Source organism: Zosterops lateralis (genome assembly GCF_965231275.1).
Source record: "Zosterops lateralis genome assembly, chromosome: 7".
In the NCBI taxonomy this organism is placed as follows: Eukaryota; Metazoa; Chordata; class Aves; order Passeriformes; family Zosteropidae; genus Zosterops; species Zosterops lateralis.
In genome coordinates, this window is record NC_139767.1 from 27259248 (window position 1) to 27277361 (window position 18114).

The 18114-nt window shown below is 47.1% G+C and overlaps 1 protein-coding gene across 1 annotated transcript; it reads right to left on the minus strand.

Annotated features, from left to right (window-relative positions):
• Window positions 1-4862: 4862 nt before the first annotated feature.
• LOC310911410 (uncharacterized protein) lies at window positions 4863-17738 on the minus strand (the record flags this gene model as incomplete). The annotated part of the gene is made up of 6 exons (XM_083864902.1): window positions 4863-6525; window positions 7342-7487; window positions 8414-9036; window positions 9467-9671; window positions 10386-10560; window positions 16171-17738. The coding sequence occupies 6 exons, from the start codon at window positions 17736-17738 to the stop codon at window positions 5730-5732; spliced, it is 3513 nt and encodes a 1170-aa protein (XP_083721028.1). The 3' UTR covers window positions 4863-5729.
• Window positions 17739-18114: the final 376 nt, after the last annotated feature.

An 18114-nucleotide genomic window follows, 5' to 3' on the forward strand; every position in this document is an offset into this window, starting at 1 on the left:
TCCTGACCTGGTGCATCACACACTCCCCCCTCCATGCTGTGCCAGTGTGCTGGAGGGAGGCTTCTTCCTCTCCCTGCGGTGCCAGCTTTCAGTATTCTCTGAGCTGTAACACGGTTTGTTTTGTTTTTTTTTTTTTCTTGCAGTAATTTAACTGCTTCCCGTTTTGAGAGGATTGCCAAGGATTTTCTCTCTGAATAAATAATATGCCTTCATTTCACTGCAAAGTGAGTGAGCTACAGAGCCTCACCCAGGTTTTCCAGCCAGCAAGGTCATTGCCCACCAAGGCAATTAAAGGGAGCAGAAAGTGAATGTGGATGATGCTGAGGGTCTGTGTGTGGACCATGACCTGTCACCCATTTGCAGTCCATCTTCTCTTGTTCAAGAACTGTCACTTGATGCAGGGGTGCAGCTCTGTTAAAAAGTGTAGGGGTTGTTCAGAGTCTCCTCCCTGCTAAATTCATGAAGTGCTGTGAAATGAATGTTTGGATTTCAAAATGAAGACTCAAAATTTCAATCAAAGGAATTCAAAAGGAAGACTCCTATCTGTTTTCTATCTCTCTGTCTGTGTGTTGTGGGTCAGGCATGAGTTAGGTAAGATGGGTATCTCTTTCCAGGCTTCACTGCCTGTTTATTGTCACTTCAAACTGTCACTTCTAGTTTGCATTGGTTGTTGAGCACTGAGGGCTTGCTCTGCCCAAGGAGAACACAGCTGTTCAAAAACCAGCCCTTTCTTGAAAGGAGGAATAAACGCCTTGTCTGAGTGCTTGTTCACCTGCACATTCACACTCTGGGTGTACAAATATCTGACCTGGGGAAAATATAAGAGCCTGAGCTCTGCAAGGTGATCTGCTCCCCTGGAAATCTTCCCAGGGATGTGACCCTTGCACTGCAAGGGAAGTTCTTGTCCTAGGAAGGAAGGGTTCAAACCACTGCAAACAAATCCTTTGCCTGGTTCCATGGAGAGAACCTTCCCTGAGAGGGCTCTTTGCAGACTGGGTCTTCTCGATTGCAGCTGGGATAATTTCTCAAGGATGCAAAGCCTGCACTGGTGGAGATCACACTGGGGCAGGATTTGAGCTGGAAAGTTGCAAATTATTATTACATTAATCCTTGCTAATGGATCTAGAGCCTAATGCTGTCTTTTCAACTCTTTCCAGCTGTGTAACTGCTCCCAGTCAAGTCTGGGCAGAGACCAGTGCTGGAGGATGCTCTGTCTGTGTTCTGATTGCCCCAAACTGTTCTTTCATCTCTGCTGGAAAATAGGAATTCTGTTCCTGTCACTCAACCTTTCCATCATGTTGTAGAAAGATTTCCCTTAGGGGATCACCCGTCAGCTTCCCAGGGGAGGTGTATTCTTTTCTAACGAGTGCCCTTAGGGCTTGCCTGGAGTTCTTTGACTGTACAGTGTTACTGTAAAAGCTTCTTTTTTTTTTTCATTGCTTGTACCTGTGTCTGGTCAGATTGCTCCTCTGCAGCATGTGAGAAATAAGGCAGTTCATTTGTCTGCGTGATCAGTAAGACATTTTGGTCCTTCATACTCCACTGTAGTGACGGGTCACTCAATAATGACAGTCAATAATGACAGTGAGAGCTTTGAATATTTATCTGTCTCTGGGAGGACAGTTTCCTCTGTTGCTTTCAGTTCCAGGTTTTTCCAGTTTCAAGTCAGAGAATGTCAGCCTAGTTCCAGCTAAATCTTATCCAGTTCCCGAGCACACACATAAAGAGGAGACATCACAAAATGAGCATTACTACAGCTGCCTTATCCATGAGCCCTGAAGGGATCTTTGACATGGTGTTAGATTTAAACTTTTTTCCCTTTGAACATGTCAGAGACAAGAAAGACAGTGAAAGATTCACCAGAATCTCCTCCTGGAAAAAAAAAAAATCTGGGACTTCTGCTGCATTGTAAATTCACATGCAGCAAAGTCAGGAGATCTGAGGTGATCTCAGAGCTTTTTTCAGGATTTGGGGTATGTCAGCATACCCCAAATCAATCTCGGTCTCCAATGACAACTGCTGCTACCAGACCAAAGCTGGTTCTCCCTCCCAGATGTGTTCTGGATCAAATAGTGGAGACCCATACTGAGCACCCCTTCCCCATCTGCACTTCTGTTAAGGACAGCCAGGAAAGTACAAGGACACCATAAAGGAGAGGATCTCTATTGACTAAAGCTTAAGTATTTGCTTTTCATCTCCATGTATTTTCTTCAGGCTTTCCCACCCAGTCTTCTTTCCTTGGGACCTGAGCTCATAGAGGGCTCTTAACCCAGTGTTTTGTCATCTTTTGTGTGTGCCTTCAGAGCTCAAAACTGTACAGACTCTAAAAATAAAGACTGTCTTTTGTTGTTTTCCTGATAAATGACCAGTAAAGCTTATACTAAATTCTTTTCAAAGGTCATTTATGAGTTCTGATAAATCAAGGGAGTAACCAACTTTCTCTTTTTTCCCCTGACAAGGAGTACTTCCAGAAAGGTCTGCTTGTACTACCTGGGTAAGTTCAGTGGGCAGGAGTCTTGAAAAGTAATATTAGTATTGTCAGTCATGACAATGAGAGGCATAAAAATATTACAGAGACCTAGGATGGCCAGCTTGGAACAAATAATTGCTTTCTTGGCTTGCAGACAACCCCATTCCAAGTACCCTGGGTTATAATAGCATTTTGTCAGTTTGTTAATCAGAAATGGAAAAATACAGAACGACTAATCTCCACAGTTGCCAAGTGAGATGTGTACATGTGATACTGAAAGACCTGGAACTTCCCAGGAGAGGGATCATCTAGTTCAGAAGGGTGCCTGAGGATTATGGAAATCTACTGCCTTGTCACTCTTGCCCTTCCTGTGCTGCTTCACCCCACAGCACAGGCACTCGTGGGGCCACAGGGCTCATGGCCCCTTTCAGCACCTGTCATTTACAGGCAGGTCAGCAGCTGCACACACCAGGCACATAAAAGGAGTGTGTGTATGAAGCACAACCTCTGTCCAGTCTGACAGGTTCAGCAATCCCACTGTTGCTTCTTGTAGCTGTCCCAGATCAAAGGGCTTGTACTTACTGTTCCTTGGTCACAGGTTTTTTAGAACAGGGCTACAGCACCAAGTACACGTCCTGCTCATAACTCAATACCCGGTGGTTATTCATGGACCTTCTTCTGGGGAGAGTTTGGCTCACAGGAAATAGGCCATGATTACAGGAGCCTGGCAGGCAGGTGCTTCCTGTGATACCTAGAGAAACCCTGAATCTGACAAATTGAACAATCAACCAAACATGAGATTGATGCTAAATATTAGACCTTTTACGTACACTTATTGTTCTTTAACCTTTTTGAACAGCCAGGCTGGCTGAAGGTATCTTGATTTAAAGATATGACTGTACAAACGGTCTACTGGTGGTTTTGAGCATGAATTGATGTGGAGAAAATCACTGTGCTGGAAAGTAATTGAAAACTTTCCAGCAAGTAGCAGCTTTGTGTGGCTGTAAAAGCCACTTGCTGTTTGGATAAATTGGGCTGTTATTGTACTTATGCCTTCTCTTGTCAGAGGTGCCTTGAAGAAATGAAGAGAAGGTGTCTGTGCCATTGTGGTCTTGGGAGAGAAGACATAGGTGCTACAAGCTGTTACTTTTTGCATGTGAGGTGAATGGGGCTTGAAGGCTCATAGATGAGATCTGTCATGACAGCACAAGAGAAATCTTCCTCCAGCAGCACTCTGCTCAAGCATCTGTCTCTGTGAAAAACAACTGGCAAACTAAAAGCAATGCCTCATGCTCTTCACTGGCTGCTCAGTGCATATTTTGAGGGAACAGTTTATTGTATAGTGATTAGAAAGAGCTGGAGGGAATTCCAGCTCACCTGAGGGAGCCAGGCTGCTGCCCTGGCAGTCACTCAGACAGCTATTGATTGCTACAGAGCTCAGCTGTGTGTGGGCACACTCATGTCTTGGGTACCCTCCACAGGATGCAAATATTCCCATTTCCTCAAGGACAAGATGAAGCACTAAATGCTGGATGGTGTGAGAGAAAATACAGCCAGTAGGCACATGTCAGTGGTGTCTGCTGCAGTGCCTGGAGCAGTGCAACAAGCCCTGGCAGCTGTGGCCAGAGGACAAAGCACTGGGCACAGTTTGAGGCTGCTCAGATGCTGGGTCAGTGGTGACTTTACAAAACTAGGGCTACCTTTGTGAAGATGGCTTCTGTCTGCCTTCATTGGTGACCTTTGATGCTGGTTGATCTCTGGAGAAATACACAAATGTGCCTGTGTGAATCCTCCTGTGAAATAAATGCCTGTAACAAAAATATTTTGTTGGTAATGAATAATACTGATTGGCTTTGTCTTTACCCTGTGGGCATGAAATAACATTTACAGGCTGTCCTTCCAGATCCATGGGCCAAAATTTAGGCTCCTTTAATTCAGCCTCCAGGTTGAAATCTGGCCTTTGCTGTGTAAGTCACAGTGTGACATTTTGCAAAGCAGCAGTCAGTGCTAATGTCAGGCTGAAAAGGTTAAACCCTGTTTGCCTTATTACCATTGTTCAGCTTCGAGTCATTTCCCTGCAGAGCAACTGAGAGAGGCTGGACCTTATGGGGCAGTTATTTGTGGCCTCAGTTTTGGCTCCAGAGCAAGAGGGCTTGTGCCAGTCTGTTGCTGTCTAGTGAGAATTTGAGCAGCATGTTTATACCGTTCACTCAGTCTCATTTGGAGTAGCCCTGAATTCTGTTCAGAGGATCCACAGGGCAGACATAGGCACATGGCTCATCTGAATGCCACCCATATTAAATGAAATACATACTCCAGAATACAAATATTAAAAAAATACCCACCTAAAGTAATTGAAACATAATTATTAAAACATTTTATGTTACTCTACAGTACAATGTAAATTGTTCCTTTCAATTAAATTTTGAAATACACTAGATTACATCATTTAAATAATTGCAAACTCTTAAATTCACTATCAGTGGTAGCAGAGCTGTATTTACATATATTTCTGAGATATTTCAGATGCAGCATTATGTTCCAGTCCCTAAGTCAGTTAAATAACAGACTCTTACTAGGGGTGTGCTGCTCTTCCACAGTTCTACACATATGTGGGGTTTGGGGTTTATGTGTTTGCTCTTTTTTTCTTTTTTCTTTTTTTTTTTTTTTTTTTTCTGTCTGCATGCAGCTGAATCTGAGCAAATTGATACCTACTTCATTTGGATTAAAGATGAAAGGCCTTTCTTTTTAAACAAGTGTTTTGACTGAATATACAGAGGTGAATAATGAAACACAGTTCTTAGGAGTAGTGGTGGGAAACATAATTTTTTCCAGCTTTTAGCCTCTGTTGCATAATACTGCACCTAATTTTGCTGAGTACCCAGACTTTACCTAATGCTGATGAAATACAGTCAATAGTGGAAACCTCTCTCATTGTCAAAACTGGCTTTCAACACGATCCATGCAATGGCAAGCATCATACATCATTCTCCTGCAGTGCAACATTACCAAGTTAAATTATTTTCCTTCAGTGATCTCCTCAAGAGGAGCCCATCTCTGTATGTACATGAGCCACAAACTATTGTGAGTCCAGAGGCTGGAGACCAGCACCAGGCTGTGGTGTTCACTTCTAGTGCTAGTAAGAGTCTTTGGGGACAAGGCTCCTCCCTGTGTTGTCCATGGAGCAAGTTCAGGCCACTGGGGCTCTCGCTGGTCTTTGCTTGTGGCACTGGTGAAGCCAAGCCTGCCCGTGCAGGGCTCAGGGCCTGGTGTGAGGAGTGCTGATCATGATGTTGGGCAGCGCGTTCCGCCGTTTCTTCCAGGAGCCCAGCTCCCTGGAGTAGCGCCTGATCTGCCGGAACCAGTGGTGAGTCCGTGCCCGGTCGCTGTCCCGGAACACAAACGCCTCCCGCCTGATCTCAATGAGTTCAAAGGTGTCGTCGCAGTCGGGATCAGTGGAGACGATGCAATTACTCAGCCTCAAGGGCTCCCTGAGCAAATGGAACTTCCCGTTGTTTTTGTCCCTGATGAGCACCAGCACTGCGTCCTTCACAGGCCCTGGCTCAGCTGAATCCAGGCTGGACTCAGACACACGCTTCATGTTCACCAGGAGGAGGACCTGCATGTTCTGGAACTTCAGGATCTTGCTGCCTTTCTTCACCCACTGGCCATCGGGAGGCTGGGCCAGCTGCAGAGACCCCTCCATCACAAACCGTGTTTCCTCCCGCAGCCAACCGACAGTTTTGAGGGCAGTTTCTCTCATCTCGATGTTGATGACTTCCCTCTTCTTCTTGCTGTCCTGGCGAAAGGATCGGAGGGTCCATGTGTTCCCCTCCTGCTTGGTCTTCATGTTGATGTGCTCCAGGTGGGACTCGATGCGGCTCTTGGCCTCCCGCAGGCTGCTGTGGTCTGGGTGGTACTCGGTGGTGGCCTTGATGATTCTGCTGAGCAGCAGGGGGTACTTGGTGACCCTTTGCAAAGGGGCCATCAGGAACGACCTCAGGTTCATCCGCCGCAGTGCTGTGTTGTCGTTCTGGGAGACATTGAGGAATATTCTGCAGGGATTTAAGAAGACAGGATGAAGCAGTGGTTGTTCTGCCAGCAGATGCTGCAATCCTAAATGCAAATTAAGCATGGTGCTGACAGCTGCTGGGCACTGCAGCCCCCCCATTTTTAGCAACCTTGTGAATTCTGTCTTATTAAAGACCAACAACCATTTCTGCAGCTGTGCTCAGCTGCAGAATCCTAATGAGGTGCCTGGGACACTTGCACATAACATCCTAACAGTCTTCTATTAAATCATAAAATAGCAAGGGTGTGATCTTTCTCTGCTACCCACTGACGTAAACATGAGGTATATGCATCACTTTGTATCAGATTGCATTAACTTGTAATGCCTTTCATCATTAGATTAAAAACCATATTAAACAAGAATTTGGCTGAGCAGTGGAAAGAGAAATGACTTGCCTGACATTGCCCAACAGACCAAGGCTACTAATGGGAACCAAGTTCAAGTCATGTGTACCACAGAGTGGTTTTCTGCAGTGGAAATCCAACCTGGGCTCCAGCACGGGGACTGAGAGCTGATCTCAGCTGAGTATCATTTGGTGACAGTTCAGGACAGTGGTCACTGGGCAGATACTGCTAGCGCAAAACACAGAGTACAGCTGGAGACCAACTGGTAGCCTTAGCTGCCAAGGACTGAATATTTTTTGAGAATGAATGACTGTCCTCAGCCCAAGAGGGAGCAGTGATAACTGAAGAACATTAGCATCAAACTTTGATCTAGATGGGCTGGCAAAGGCTTCACCCTCAGCCTGCTGCCTTTCTGTCCCCAAAGCCTGGTTGAATATATTTATCTCCCTTCTCACCTGAGCAACTCCTTCTCCTTCTCCAGCGCGTTGAGCATATTCACAGAGGAGGACTGCTGAAGACAGTATGTCTGAAAGGCTGGCAGCATGTTTACGAATTCCAGGAATATTTCTCCAATGCACACAGTCATCAGGTCATCATCCCCCTGCAAGTATGCAATAGAGCCCTGGTCAGTTAGCTCAGGAGAGGGACAGCCATGGGGCCTGCCTTCAGTCCTATCAGCATGAACTGCTGCAGCATCTGCTGAGCACCAGACCAAAGGTGGAGCTGGGCTCAGCCTGCCTGGTCAAAAGACAGCTCCTGCAGGTCTGGGGGAATCAGTGCTTGGGAAGGGGAAGGAAAGCTGGTCTAACTGCTTGCTCTTCCACATTCAAAGAGCTGTCTGCTCTCCTCCTGTGGGCTCAGCCAGCTCATCAGAGCAAGGGCCTGAAGGCCAGCGTGAGCCTCTTAGTCAACAGGTTGTATTATGGCCTCACAGTCTTATTTCTATTTCTCTGTCCTCTGACCACCATGCTGGTGGGGCAGGAAAGCTCCTTGTGAAAGGCAGGGTGAGTCAGTAGAAGCAGCCATACACAGCTGTAAAGCAGGGAGCAGCCTGCTCTGCCTGGCCCCACAGACAGCCTAGAGCCAAGCTGCAGTAAACTGCAAGCCAAGGCAAACACAGCCAAGCCAGCATGAAGCCAGCCAGCTCAGGGCTGCAAGAGCACAGCCTGAGAGGCAGAGCAAGCTGAGCTCTGTGCCTCCATGGTCACATTCTTACCAGCCTCCAAGCCGACTGGCCTAAAACTAATTTTGATAATGAGACCATTAAGACCTGTTATTGGGATAAATGAGAGAGACTGCTGGATGTCAGTGGCATCACCATAGCACAGTGAGTACAATACCTGTGACCTGCACAGAGCTACTGAAATCAGAATAGCTGAGAGAGCAAGGGACTAGAGCTGGATAGCTGACCATAACCTGGGAGTCCTACCTCCTGTTCCTCTGCTCCACCTATGCTGCCCCCATAACACAAAACCTATTCCAGTCTGCCTGGTCCAGCTCCTTTAGAGGGCAGAGGCAGCATCATACCTGGTCAAAGGCCTGATCAATCTCTTCTTGAAGTATCTCCAGGAAGCTCTCATTGAGGTCAATGAGCTCCTGGATGTTGCTGAAGATACCCTGGAGCTGCTCCTGGCTCAGCAGCCCAGCCACCTGCATGGGGAGGTAGAACTCCTCTTTGATGATGCGCAGGTCCTCTCCATAGCTGGCCTCTGTGTTGACAAACTCCAGCACAGACTCCTTGCGCTCCGTCCTGCGCTTGCGGCACTTCTCGCAGAGATCAGCCCGCCTCTGGTTGCAGTTCTGCACGTCCGTCTCCCCCGGGAGGTCCCTTTCTCCACAGTCGGTGCAGGGACGGTGGGCTTCCCAGGCCTGCAGGGAGCTCAGCGTTTCAGATGCCCTATTCCTCCACTTCCTGGCTGGCATCTGGCCAATGCCACTGTCTGCCCTCTCCACATCTGCTGACTTGGTCCGGGTGGCCTCAGCGGGATCCAGGTCATCCCGGGCATCATTGACCCCAACAATCCCGCTGTCCGTGCTCAGACTGCTGACGTTGCTCCAGTGACGTCTGGAGCGGAGGGACCCCCGTGGGGTGCGTCGGGTCTCATCAAAGCTGCCACCATGGCCAAGGTTGGCTTTTGCTACCACTGGACCTGAGAATAGACAGAAATTGTTACAGACACTGCCAGCTGCACAGAGCTCACCCAAATAACTTGTGCTGGCACAGCCATGAATGGCAGGAAACCTGGAGAGACAGGCTGGTTCTGGTGAAGCAGGGCTGTGAGATGCCTTCCCACCCTGTTTTGCTGCTGAGACTGGTGCGAGTCAGAAGTGAATGGCTCCCAGGTGAAATCTGGGATCTGTCATCTCTGCACTGCTCTTACCTATGAACTCATTTGGGCTGCCACTTCTCCTGCCATGTACCACTCAGGGACAGAGCAGAGTAGATCCTGATTTCCTGCACACCGGGGTAACAACCCAGGATGCTTCCCTCCCCTGGTTTGTAGAGTTACTCCACATTTTCAGCAGCACAGCAGGGCCCAGGATCTGGCCCATGAGCCCCCAAGTGTGCAGTGTGTGTACCGTAGTCTCGCTCCTGCCGGCGCTTCTGTGCGTGCTGTCGCGCTGCAGCCGCGATCTTCAGCTCCAGCTGCTTCCTCTTCACTGAGTCTGTTGGCATCGGGTCGCTGAAGTGCGGCCGCAGCCGGCACTCCCGCTGGGCCTTGGCACCATCCGTGCTCTCATGGACAATGTCGGAGCTGGATCGGCGACAGCCAGGACTGGGGGTCTGCAAGAAAGGCAAGAAAGGGTTTGGAGCAAGGCTGAGGTCAAAGCAGCACCTGGTTTTGCAGACACTGGACTTCAGTTGATAAAAGAGAGAAAAGGAAACTCATCAGCCATGGGACTGTAAATGTAGCTCTGATACATGATGATTAAGAAATCTGTCCCCGGGAGTCCCTCTGTCTTGCTCAGCCCTAACAAGTAAGGACCCCTCTCCCTTTGCTGTTGTATAGCTTTGAGTACATCAGCTCTGCAGTGGTTGGATCACGGCTGTCAAATAACCATGAAGAAGTCAATAGCACAGCCCTGGCTATGGGTCTGTGCTCAGGGACCTGAGCTCACTTGCAGCTGCACTGTGAAGGTTTCAGCATTGCAGAGTCAGGAAGTCCAGCCCCTGTGCCCCACCTGCACCAGCAGCTTGCCCAAGGGGGCACTAGGAAGTAATGTCTGAACCCCCACACACAATGGAAGCCATGAAGAGGTTATTCTTGAACTCCCTGCATGAAATGCAGCAGCACATAGGCAGGAGCAAAAAACTCACTCCTGTTTTACTGAGTGTAATTAAAAAGCTTCTGATGCTTCTTACAGAGTTTAATCAATCATTGGTACCAGATTGCCATCTCCCAGCCTGCCCAGTTCCTACAATGCAGGGATCCTTCAGAGCTTCTAACAAGAAAAAAATCCTAAACACATGCATGAGAGGGGAATTCCTCTCCCTTACATTCCCTGCAGGTGGAGTGTCACTGGATGTCTCATTGCTTGGCTTGTCCTCCCAGGTCTCTGTTGCCATGGACATCGCCGTGGGCTGCTGGCTGTCCTCCAGAGGTGGGAGATCAGCTTCCCTCAGATCACACCGCCCCTTGGCGGGGGATTTGGCAGCAGTCTCAGCATTGCAGCTGCAAGGGAAGAAGCAGACTCCATTGAACATCATGGATGCAGTTCTCCTGCTGTTCCTGACACAGATGAGACTGAGCAACAAGCCCAGGTTCAAACAATAATCTGCAACAGTTCAGGGAAAGTGCAGGCAGGGATCATGACTGGTCAGCATGGACGACTGTGCTTGTGTTTCAAGGGCTCTAAGCACTGCTCAGTTAAGACAGTGCAAATTGGTAACTGCACGCATGCCAACATCAGTCTGGGTTATCAAGTGTCGGCTGTTCACAGGGCATTTTTGTGTCCATAAAACATGAGGTGCTCCATAGGGACCAGAAACACTCCTTTCTAAGTAGGCCACATCCATATTTGCTGCTGCTGCCAACACAGAAAATATATTGCTCATCTGGAAGAAAATCACCTGCTATAAACCATAATACTTTGAAGGGATTAGAGGATTAAAGGAGTATTCCCTCTGCTTTTCATCTCATTCGATCCCAAGCCCACTGAAGTCACTGGAAAGATACTATCTGTTTTCAGTGAACTCAGGATCAGGCTTTTTGGTGCACTTGAGACCTGAAAAGACTGGCAGTGCCTGTTGCTCTCACTTGGCAGTTCTGGGATGCCCTCACTCATGGCTGTCCAGTGCTAACAAGGGCCTGGTCTGGCTGATACAGGCAGCCTGTCCAACACCATGTTCCCCTCTCTGCAGACAGCATCACCCTCCAGACAGACACAGTCTGGTGCAAAACCACTGACTTGACAGAGTAGTTGACAGGCTGTCATTTGTGATACTATTTGTGATACATTTTTTTTAACAGACTCTCTAAGACATCTTATTTCCATGCATAATAAAGCCTGTCGGGAAGAATTTTTTTTTTTTTTTTTTTTTTTTTTTTTGGGTTTACTTAATTTTTATGGACTTGGATTCTTTTAAAAAGAAAGGTTGTGAGACTGAATATGGATGCTTGCATATACAGGAAGCCAGTGTCTGGAACATATTTCAGGTTCTGCATGTATTTTATGCTTAACAAAAATCTCCTATGAGAAAAATCTGCTTCTTCTTAAAGGCTTCACTTGTGAACTTATGCTGGTAGGTCACACTGCTAATGTGCAATTCCAACAGTGTCAACTACAAGCAAACACATGAGACAGATGGCCATTCTCCTTGCAGTGAATGACAGTTGGCTCCAATAACAAACCATCAGCCAATGCTAAAATCACTGAAGAGGGAACAAGTCTCCCAGAACACAAACTGGCTCTGTTGTCAGGCCAGAAAAGTTGGTTTGCATCTCTCCAGCTGATGCTTTTTCATCTTCCTCCATTTACGTTTCCAGGTCCCTGCTGACACAACCAGTTAAAAAGAGTTTAGCCATGACTAGGCGGCAACAGCAGCAGTGCCAACAGCAGGCTCCTGGCATTTGCTTTTTGCTGTCCCCCTTCAGGTCTCTATTCCCCGGCCTGTAGAAGGGGGATACCAACATCACTGCTGGCACAGAGCAGTCTGTAGCACTTACAAGGTGATAGTAAGAGCAGCACAGGCACACAGCAAGGCTGCAGTCCCACCACGGTACTGGCCTGGCCTGGCTGGCAGGTTCTTCTCTCCCTCCTGTCCCCAGCCATGCTTGGGGTATCACCAGTGTACACACAGTTACCAGAGTGTAACTGTCTGTGTGGCCATGATCTAAAATCAGTCTTGAAATTATATGGGTTTAAAAAGCCCCCCTCATGTATTCTCAGATAGATAATTTCATCCATGATTCATTGAGCTGTGTAAAGTATGAACAGATCAGTTGGGCATGGGAAGGAAGGCACAGGTTAAGGAGAAAGAAAACTCTTGAAGAGGATGTGCCACTGCCAAAAACCACCCTTTCCAAAAGCTGCTCCTGCTCAAACAGCTCCTGGCCAAATAACACAGAAAAGGGACCATGCTGGTCCAGAGAGGCAATGGGATGCATCCAAGGTTAGCAGCAGAGCTCATAATTGTAATATTATCTTCTTGATCACACCATCTCCCACTCTACAGATCATACTCTCAAGAGAGATGCTGAGCTTTCATTTGTCACTTTCACAGTGCTTCAAGATCATCCATTTAAATATGGGAAGCACTCCAGAGTATTGCTGCTCCTCTAAGTGAAGCTGACAGCAGCTCTCTGCTGATAGGGTCTACAGACCAGATGCCACCACTTAGTGTGGTTTCCGTAGCCAGCCCAAAAGGGATATTTAAAAAAATCTCCAGACGTGATCTGCAGTGGGAATAAGAGCCAATACTATCCAGAGAGCTTAGCTAAAGAAACACGACTGAAGATTGAGAAATTCAACCCACCCCATGGCTGGTCAGCTGGAGGTAAGAAAGGCAATGATGCCTTTCATCGTGTGAAAGGAGATTTCTTCATCCCTGGTTTGACTGCTCTACTTCTTGTTATGATTAGATCCCTTCTGCTTGATGTACTGGCCACGTGGTCTTGGGGCAAGTGCTGCTCCACACACCACTAGATCAGAGTGTGATCAGAGGGATGTGGGCAGAACAGAGAGGATACAAGCAGTTTCGTGGAACTACATCTTAGTAGTTACCTCTTTTAACCTTTGCCTCTGGGTTAGAAGGAATAGGGGACATTGCCAAGAAAACAGGATATTGCCCCCTATCTAGTGCCCTACTCCTGGCAGAGATCTGTGCTGCCAACAGGTTCACACCATCACCTGCTCAAGCAAGTCAAGCCCCCTCTGTCCTCGCAGGACTCCAGCATCTTTCCTTCTGTTGGATTAAATCACTTCTTGGGACAGGAGTTTTTGCCTGGAGTTGGTATCAGTTTTTTTCTGTTTTGCCCAAGAGAGGTGATGCGCTTGAGCCAACACAGGGAGGACCAGTTCTTTTTGAATGTGTTTTCAAACCTCTGGTCATCAACTCTGAATTCCATGGAAGTGGAGGTACTGGGGATGGTGTACAACTGGAAATGCACCTGCTTTCCTTCACTGTCTCTATGGGCCTCTTCATGGTTTTATCATTGTCTAAGCCAGCAGTTCTCAGCCCTTCCCACATGTTCCTGACTCTTTCTAACTAATGGAAACATTTTGTGCATGCCTTCCCTGCTGCCACCTGCCTTCCTGACTTGGAGTCCTCTGCTAGGGGAAGTTGGTATTGTACCCACTATCCTGTTGTCACCCCACATCACTCTTCTCAGGAAACCCTCTTTCCTTGGCTAAATCATGCAGCCTTCTGTTGTCACCATGTTCCTCATTTCATAGACACAAACCTGAAGTATTTGCATGTCCTTATCCTGAACAATTCCCCACTTAAGCAATTTCAGAAAGTGGACTATATACTGAAAAGCTTACAGGATTCCCATCTAGATATCAACACCCCTTCCCAACCAGGACTACAACCTAAGTAAAGGTATCCAGTGACCCAAAAGGGGGCTAAAGCCACCGGAATTATGAGACTGACAATCAAATCTTCACTGACAAAGTATTAAGTCAATTGAATGAATTTTAAGTAATTAACAATGAATTACTATGGAGACTACTAACTTACAGACAAAACTGCTTTGTAAAACTGACACACAGAAACACTAGAAAGACAATTTTAGCTATTTTACTCTGTGATGCTCCATCACAACATCTCTATCAGAGGCTTGCTGAGCTGAGTATCTGCGGAAATGAGAACAAATCCTCAGCTTTCAGCTAATTTCATTTGAGGCTTAGAAGAAATGTGGCCTGGATGCCAGTGATCATAATTTAGCACCCAAAATGCAGACAAAAATCTCCCACCTCTGCAGTGAAAATCAGCTGGAGTAGTGAATATTCAGGAAAATTACAGTCTCAGGTGAAAATGATGGAAAAATGGTAAATTTCTAAACAAAGGAAACTGGAGTTTCCCAATAACCAGTGCTTTGGAAATAACAATTACCATTAATTGTTATTACTCTGGAAAATAATAAGGCCAGGATGGTTCCTTCACATATAAAACTACCTCTCTAATAATGGAACCATTGTCATTCACATTTTTAGATCAACTGTCATTTTGGTGTTAATAAAAATTGCTTCCTAGATTTTAACACCGCAAACTAGTGAGACTGAACACATTCACAGAAACAAAAACCACTGTAGGTATTAAAAGCACAGAAGCCACACACAAAGACCCTGGGCAGGAAGTGTTTGGAGGCTGGCAGAGTAGTGGGAAGGAAGATCATATGCACTTCTCATTTCCTGTACTTTGCTCTGAATGCAGCTTGGGCTCCAGGTACCAGTAAAATCATTGATCTGCAAAGAAACAGCTGTTCTTACACCCTTACTGCTTGTGCCATCCTGTGTATTTCATTTCACATTTATGACCAAAATAGCCTAATCCATTAAAGTGGTTGCATCCCATAATATTCTCATCTACCTCTTCACTGGGTTTTCATACTGTAGAAGAAAAGCACAAAGGCTGGGCTGGACAGATGAGGGAAACACTGAGGGCTCTGACACCACCTACTTTCCTCTGGATTATAAAGCTGCAGAAGTATTTCTGCTGTCACTCTGGCTTCAGCCCCACTTAAGTTCTTTCAGACAACTCTCATTCCTGTGCAGAAGTCACTATTATCTCCTCTAAAACCAGAGTCCAGTCTCAGCCCATGCATTCCAGAAATAAAAAGGCAGCATACAAGGTTAATGCCCTGGCATTTCACACATCCATCTGTGGATTGCAAAAGCAGCCAGGAACCAAGTCTAATGCAATTCTGGCAAATCCAACCATGAAAGCCTAGTGCATGAAAACAAACCACTCCACCAATACTTACTCCTCCTTTTCCCATCAGCCTCATCTTATGATAAGACAGTGATAACTTCCCCGAATTCTTAGCTTCTAGAACTTTTCTGATCCCTACTGTGTCACCCAGCATAGAAAGGGATCCCCATTTCTTTGGCAGGAGGGAGGAACAGGACTGCAGTGTTCAAAACTAGGATGGAGAAAGCAGTTGTTCTGAACATCTTACCTAGAGAAGGGGAAAAACCCTGGATGGAGAAGGAAGAAGGCTTTATGGAAGTATTTTCTCTGGCTGCCTACACGGAGATGGCAGAAGGACAGTATTTACAAGTACTTCCACTCGCTGGGGTTAAAGACTCATAGCAGCTGTTTTGTCCTTGTGTGCCTGTTCACAATATACAGCCAACAAGTGAGAGCACTTGCTGCTGCATGTCACACTATCTAAAGTCATGTCCTGCACTGGTGGGACAGAGTCTACATCTTTCTTCAAAGGAATCACATCAGTACTTTGTATCCTTTGGCTGTCTTCTACTTTTAACAGATGCAAAAGAAAAAAAAAAAAAGACATTTTGACAATTTAATACAGAAATAAAATGGGGGGGGGGAGGAAACTGGGTGTCAGAACTGCTAATGGCTGTTGTCTTTAAAGGATTAAGGTGCATAAAAAGGCAAAGCCTAGATGAAAATGCTTTTTGATGTTTAATCCCCTGCAAGGTGGAATTTAAGCTGAACAGCTTTAAAGATGTGTCCATGTGACTATCAGAGACTCCAAGATAAAAGGCTCTGTCAACAGCACATTTATGCTACAGGAATTAAATGTACATATCAGGAGAAAGAGAAGATCATTAACAAGGGAACTTCTTTCAGGTGACCCCATGGAGCATGTTACCTTTTCTTAATAAGTTCCAAGGCTGAACCTATGAATTCATCCTTCATTTTTTGTAGCTTAGCTCCATAGCTGGATAAATCTGTGGCTTCTAACAGCAGCGATGAACAGCAAGAGGACTGGGCTTCAGAAGGCAGTGACTGCCCTGCAAGGTGGACAACATCATTTAATTGTCTTGTCTCTCCTTTCTGCTGCTCATCACTGAAGATCTCTTGCCCAGCACTGTGTATTGCTCCTGCCGGTAGAGGTGATCGTGGAATAGGACTGGAACAAATAGGGACTGGTGATGTATCTGGGATGGAGGTATGGAAGGTTCTGTCCTTCACCTCAGGACTGCTCATCTTGAAACCATCCCATGTGGCTGGGTTTTGGGAAAAGCCAGCAGAGGTGTGGTTTTCATGAAATACATCATCATCCTCCTCCACTGTGACAGCAGGTTCATTCACAGCTTTGGTCTCTAAAGCCTCTGGACAGACATTCTTACTGTTTTCCTCCTCCAGTGTCTGGTTTGCAGGCAGAGCCTTTTTCAAGCAATCTGCTGGCCCACTGCTGCTGTCAAATGAATTTCCCTCCTTTCTTCTCATGTGCTTGAACTCCTCAAAGGTTGGTATGTAGAGCTTCCCTTTGCAGCGGCCTTTCTTGCTCTGTCCCAATGTGGGTTTGCCATCTGTTTCCCCACTGTACTGTTCTACGGTCTCTGCTGTTCTGGATTTGCTCATCTCATGGCTTTCCCCAGCATGCTGAAGGGGCAGACTGGGGGAGCTATTCTGCCTTCGGAGCTGAAGCCTCCTTTGCGCCTCCTGCTTGATGTCTTCTGGACTGATGATGGTGTGTGCAAAGCACAGCCCCTGCCCCGCTGTGAGGCTGTGCCTGAGAGCAGTGTGTCCCACCAGAACTGTGCAGCAGTTCACAGCACAGCTGTTCTTGCACTGCTGGCACATCCGGCATTCAGAGCACTCCTGGCCCATCAGCTCAGGCAGGGCCAGCGGTGGGCGCACAGGCTTACAGGGCTCTGCCACCTTACTGCTGTGCAGCCTCAGCTTCTCCTTCAGCTCTTTTCTGGCATCCCCGCGTAGGGATCTTTCCTCTGTGGAAGGGAAGAGCCACTGAGGCACTTTGGCAAAAGGAGGGAGGAGCACATTCTGTGCGGATCGAGATGTCTGTTTAGCGCGAAGAGAAAGGTTCCTCAGAGAGTCTGATGTGCTCTGTCCTGGGGCCACATCCACACAGCCTTCTGTCCACTGACTGGTGGCTCTACAGCGAAAGATGATCTCGTTATCCAGGCTCCGGCAGTGAGAATACAGCCCACAGTCAGCAACTGTTTCCCAGTGTAGGTTTTCCACACTCCGATACATCCGGTTTTCCACAGGACTGGTCAAAGGTGCCTTGCCTGTGCGGCAGGCAAGAGTGTGGAAGTCCCCAGAAAAAATATGAGTGTCTAGGTTCTTTAGTGGATGCATGCTGCTAACTGAAAAGTCCTTTAAGCCATGTTGTGCACAGAGCTGATTATTTCGGCAGCTCGAGATCACCCGGCAGTGTTCCTGTCTCTCATCAACATTGATGTATGTCATAGCAAATGCACATGGAGGCTCTAGGACAGTGGCGTCTAGGGGGAGAGGAGGGAGCTGGGGTGTCGCTTAGATGCCAGTCAATGTCCACAGACCACAGACAGCAAAGTGTGCTGCTGGGCACTCACATAAGAGCTCTCACATGGGTGTTGTCGCCATGCGCAGAAGACCTGTGAATGGAAGGAAAGATGAGTTACTGAAGCAGCCTGGTGCTGACTTGCAGGATGCAGCAGCAGGTCTGCTTCCAGGGTAGGCAGAATCCAACACCAACTGCTTCTGTAGGAGCAGATCAGCGTAACTGGGCAATGAGCCATGGGGTTTGAGGCAGGGAAGCTTTTTCTTCTCCAGCCAAGCCAACAGTGGCCTTACACTACCTGTC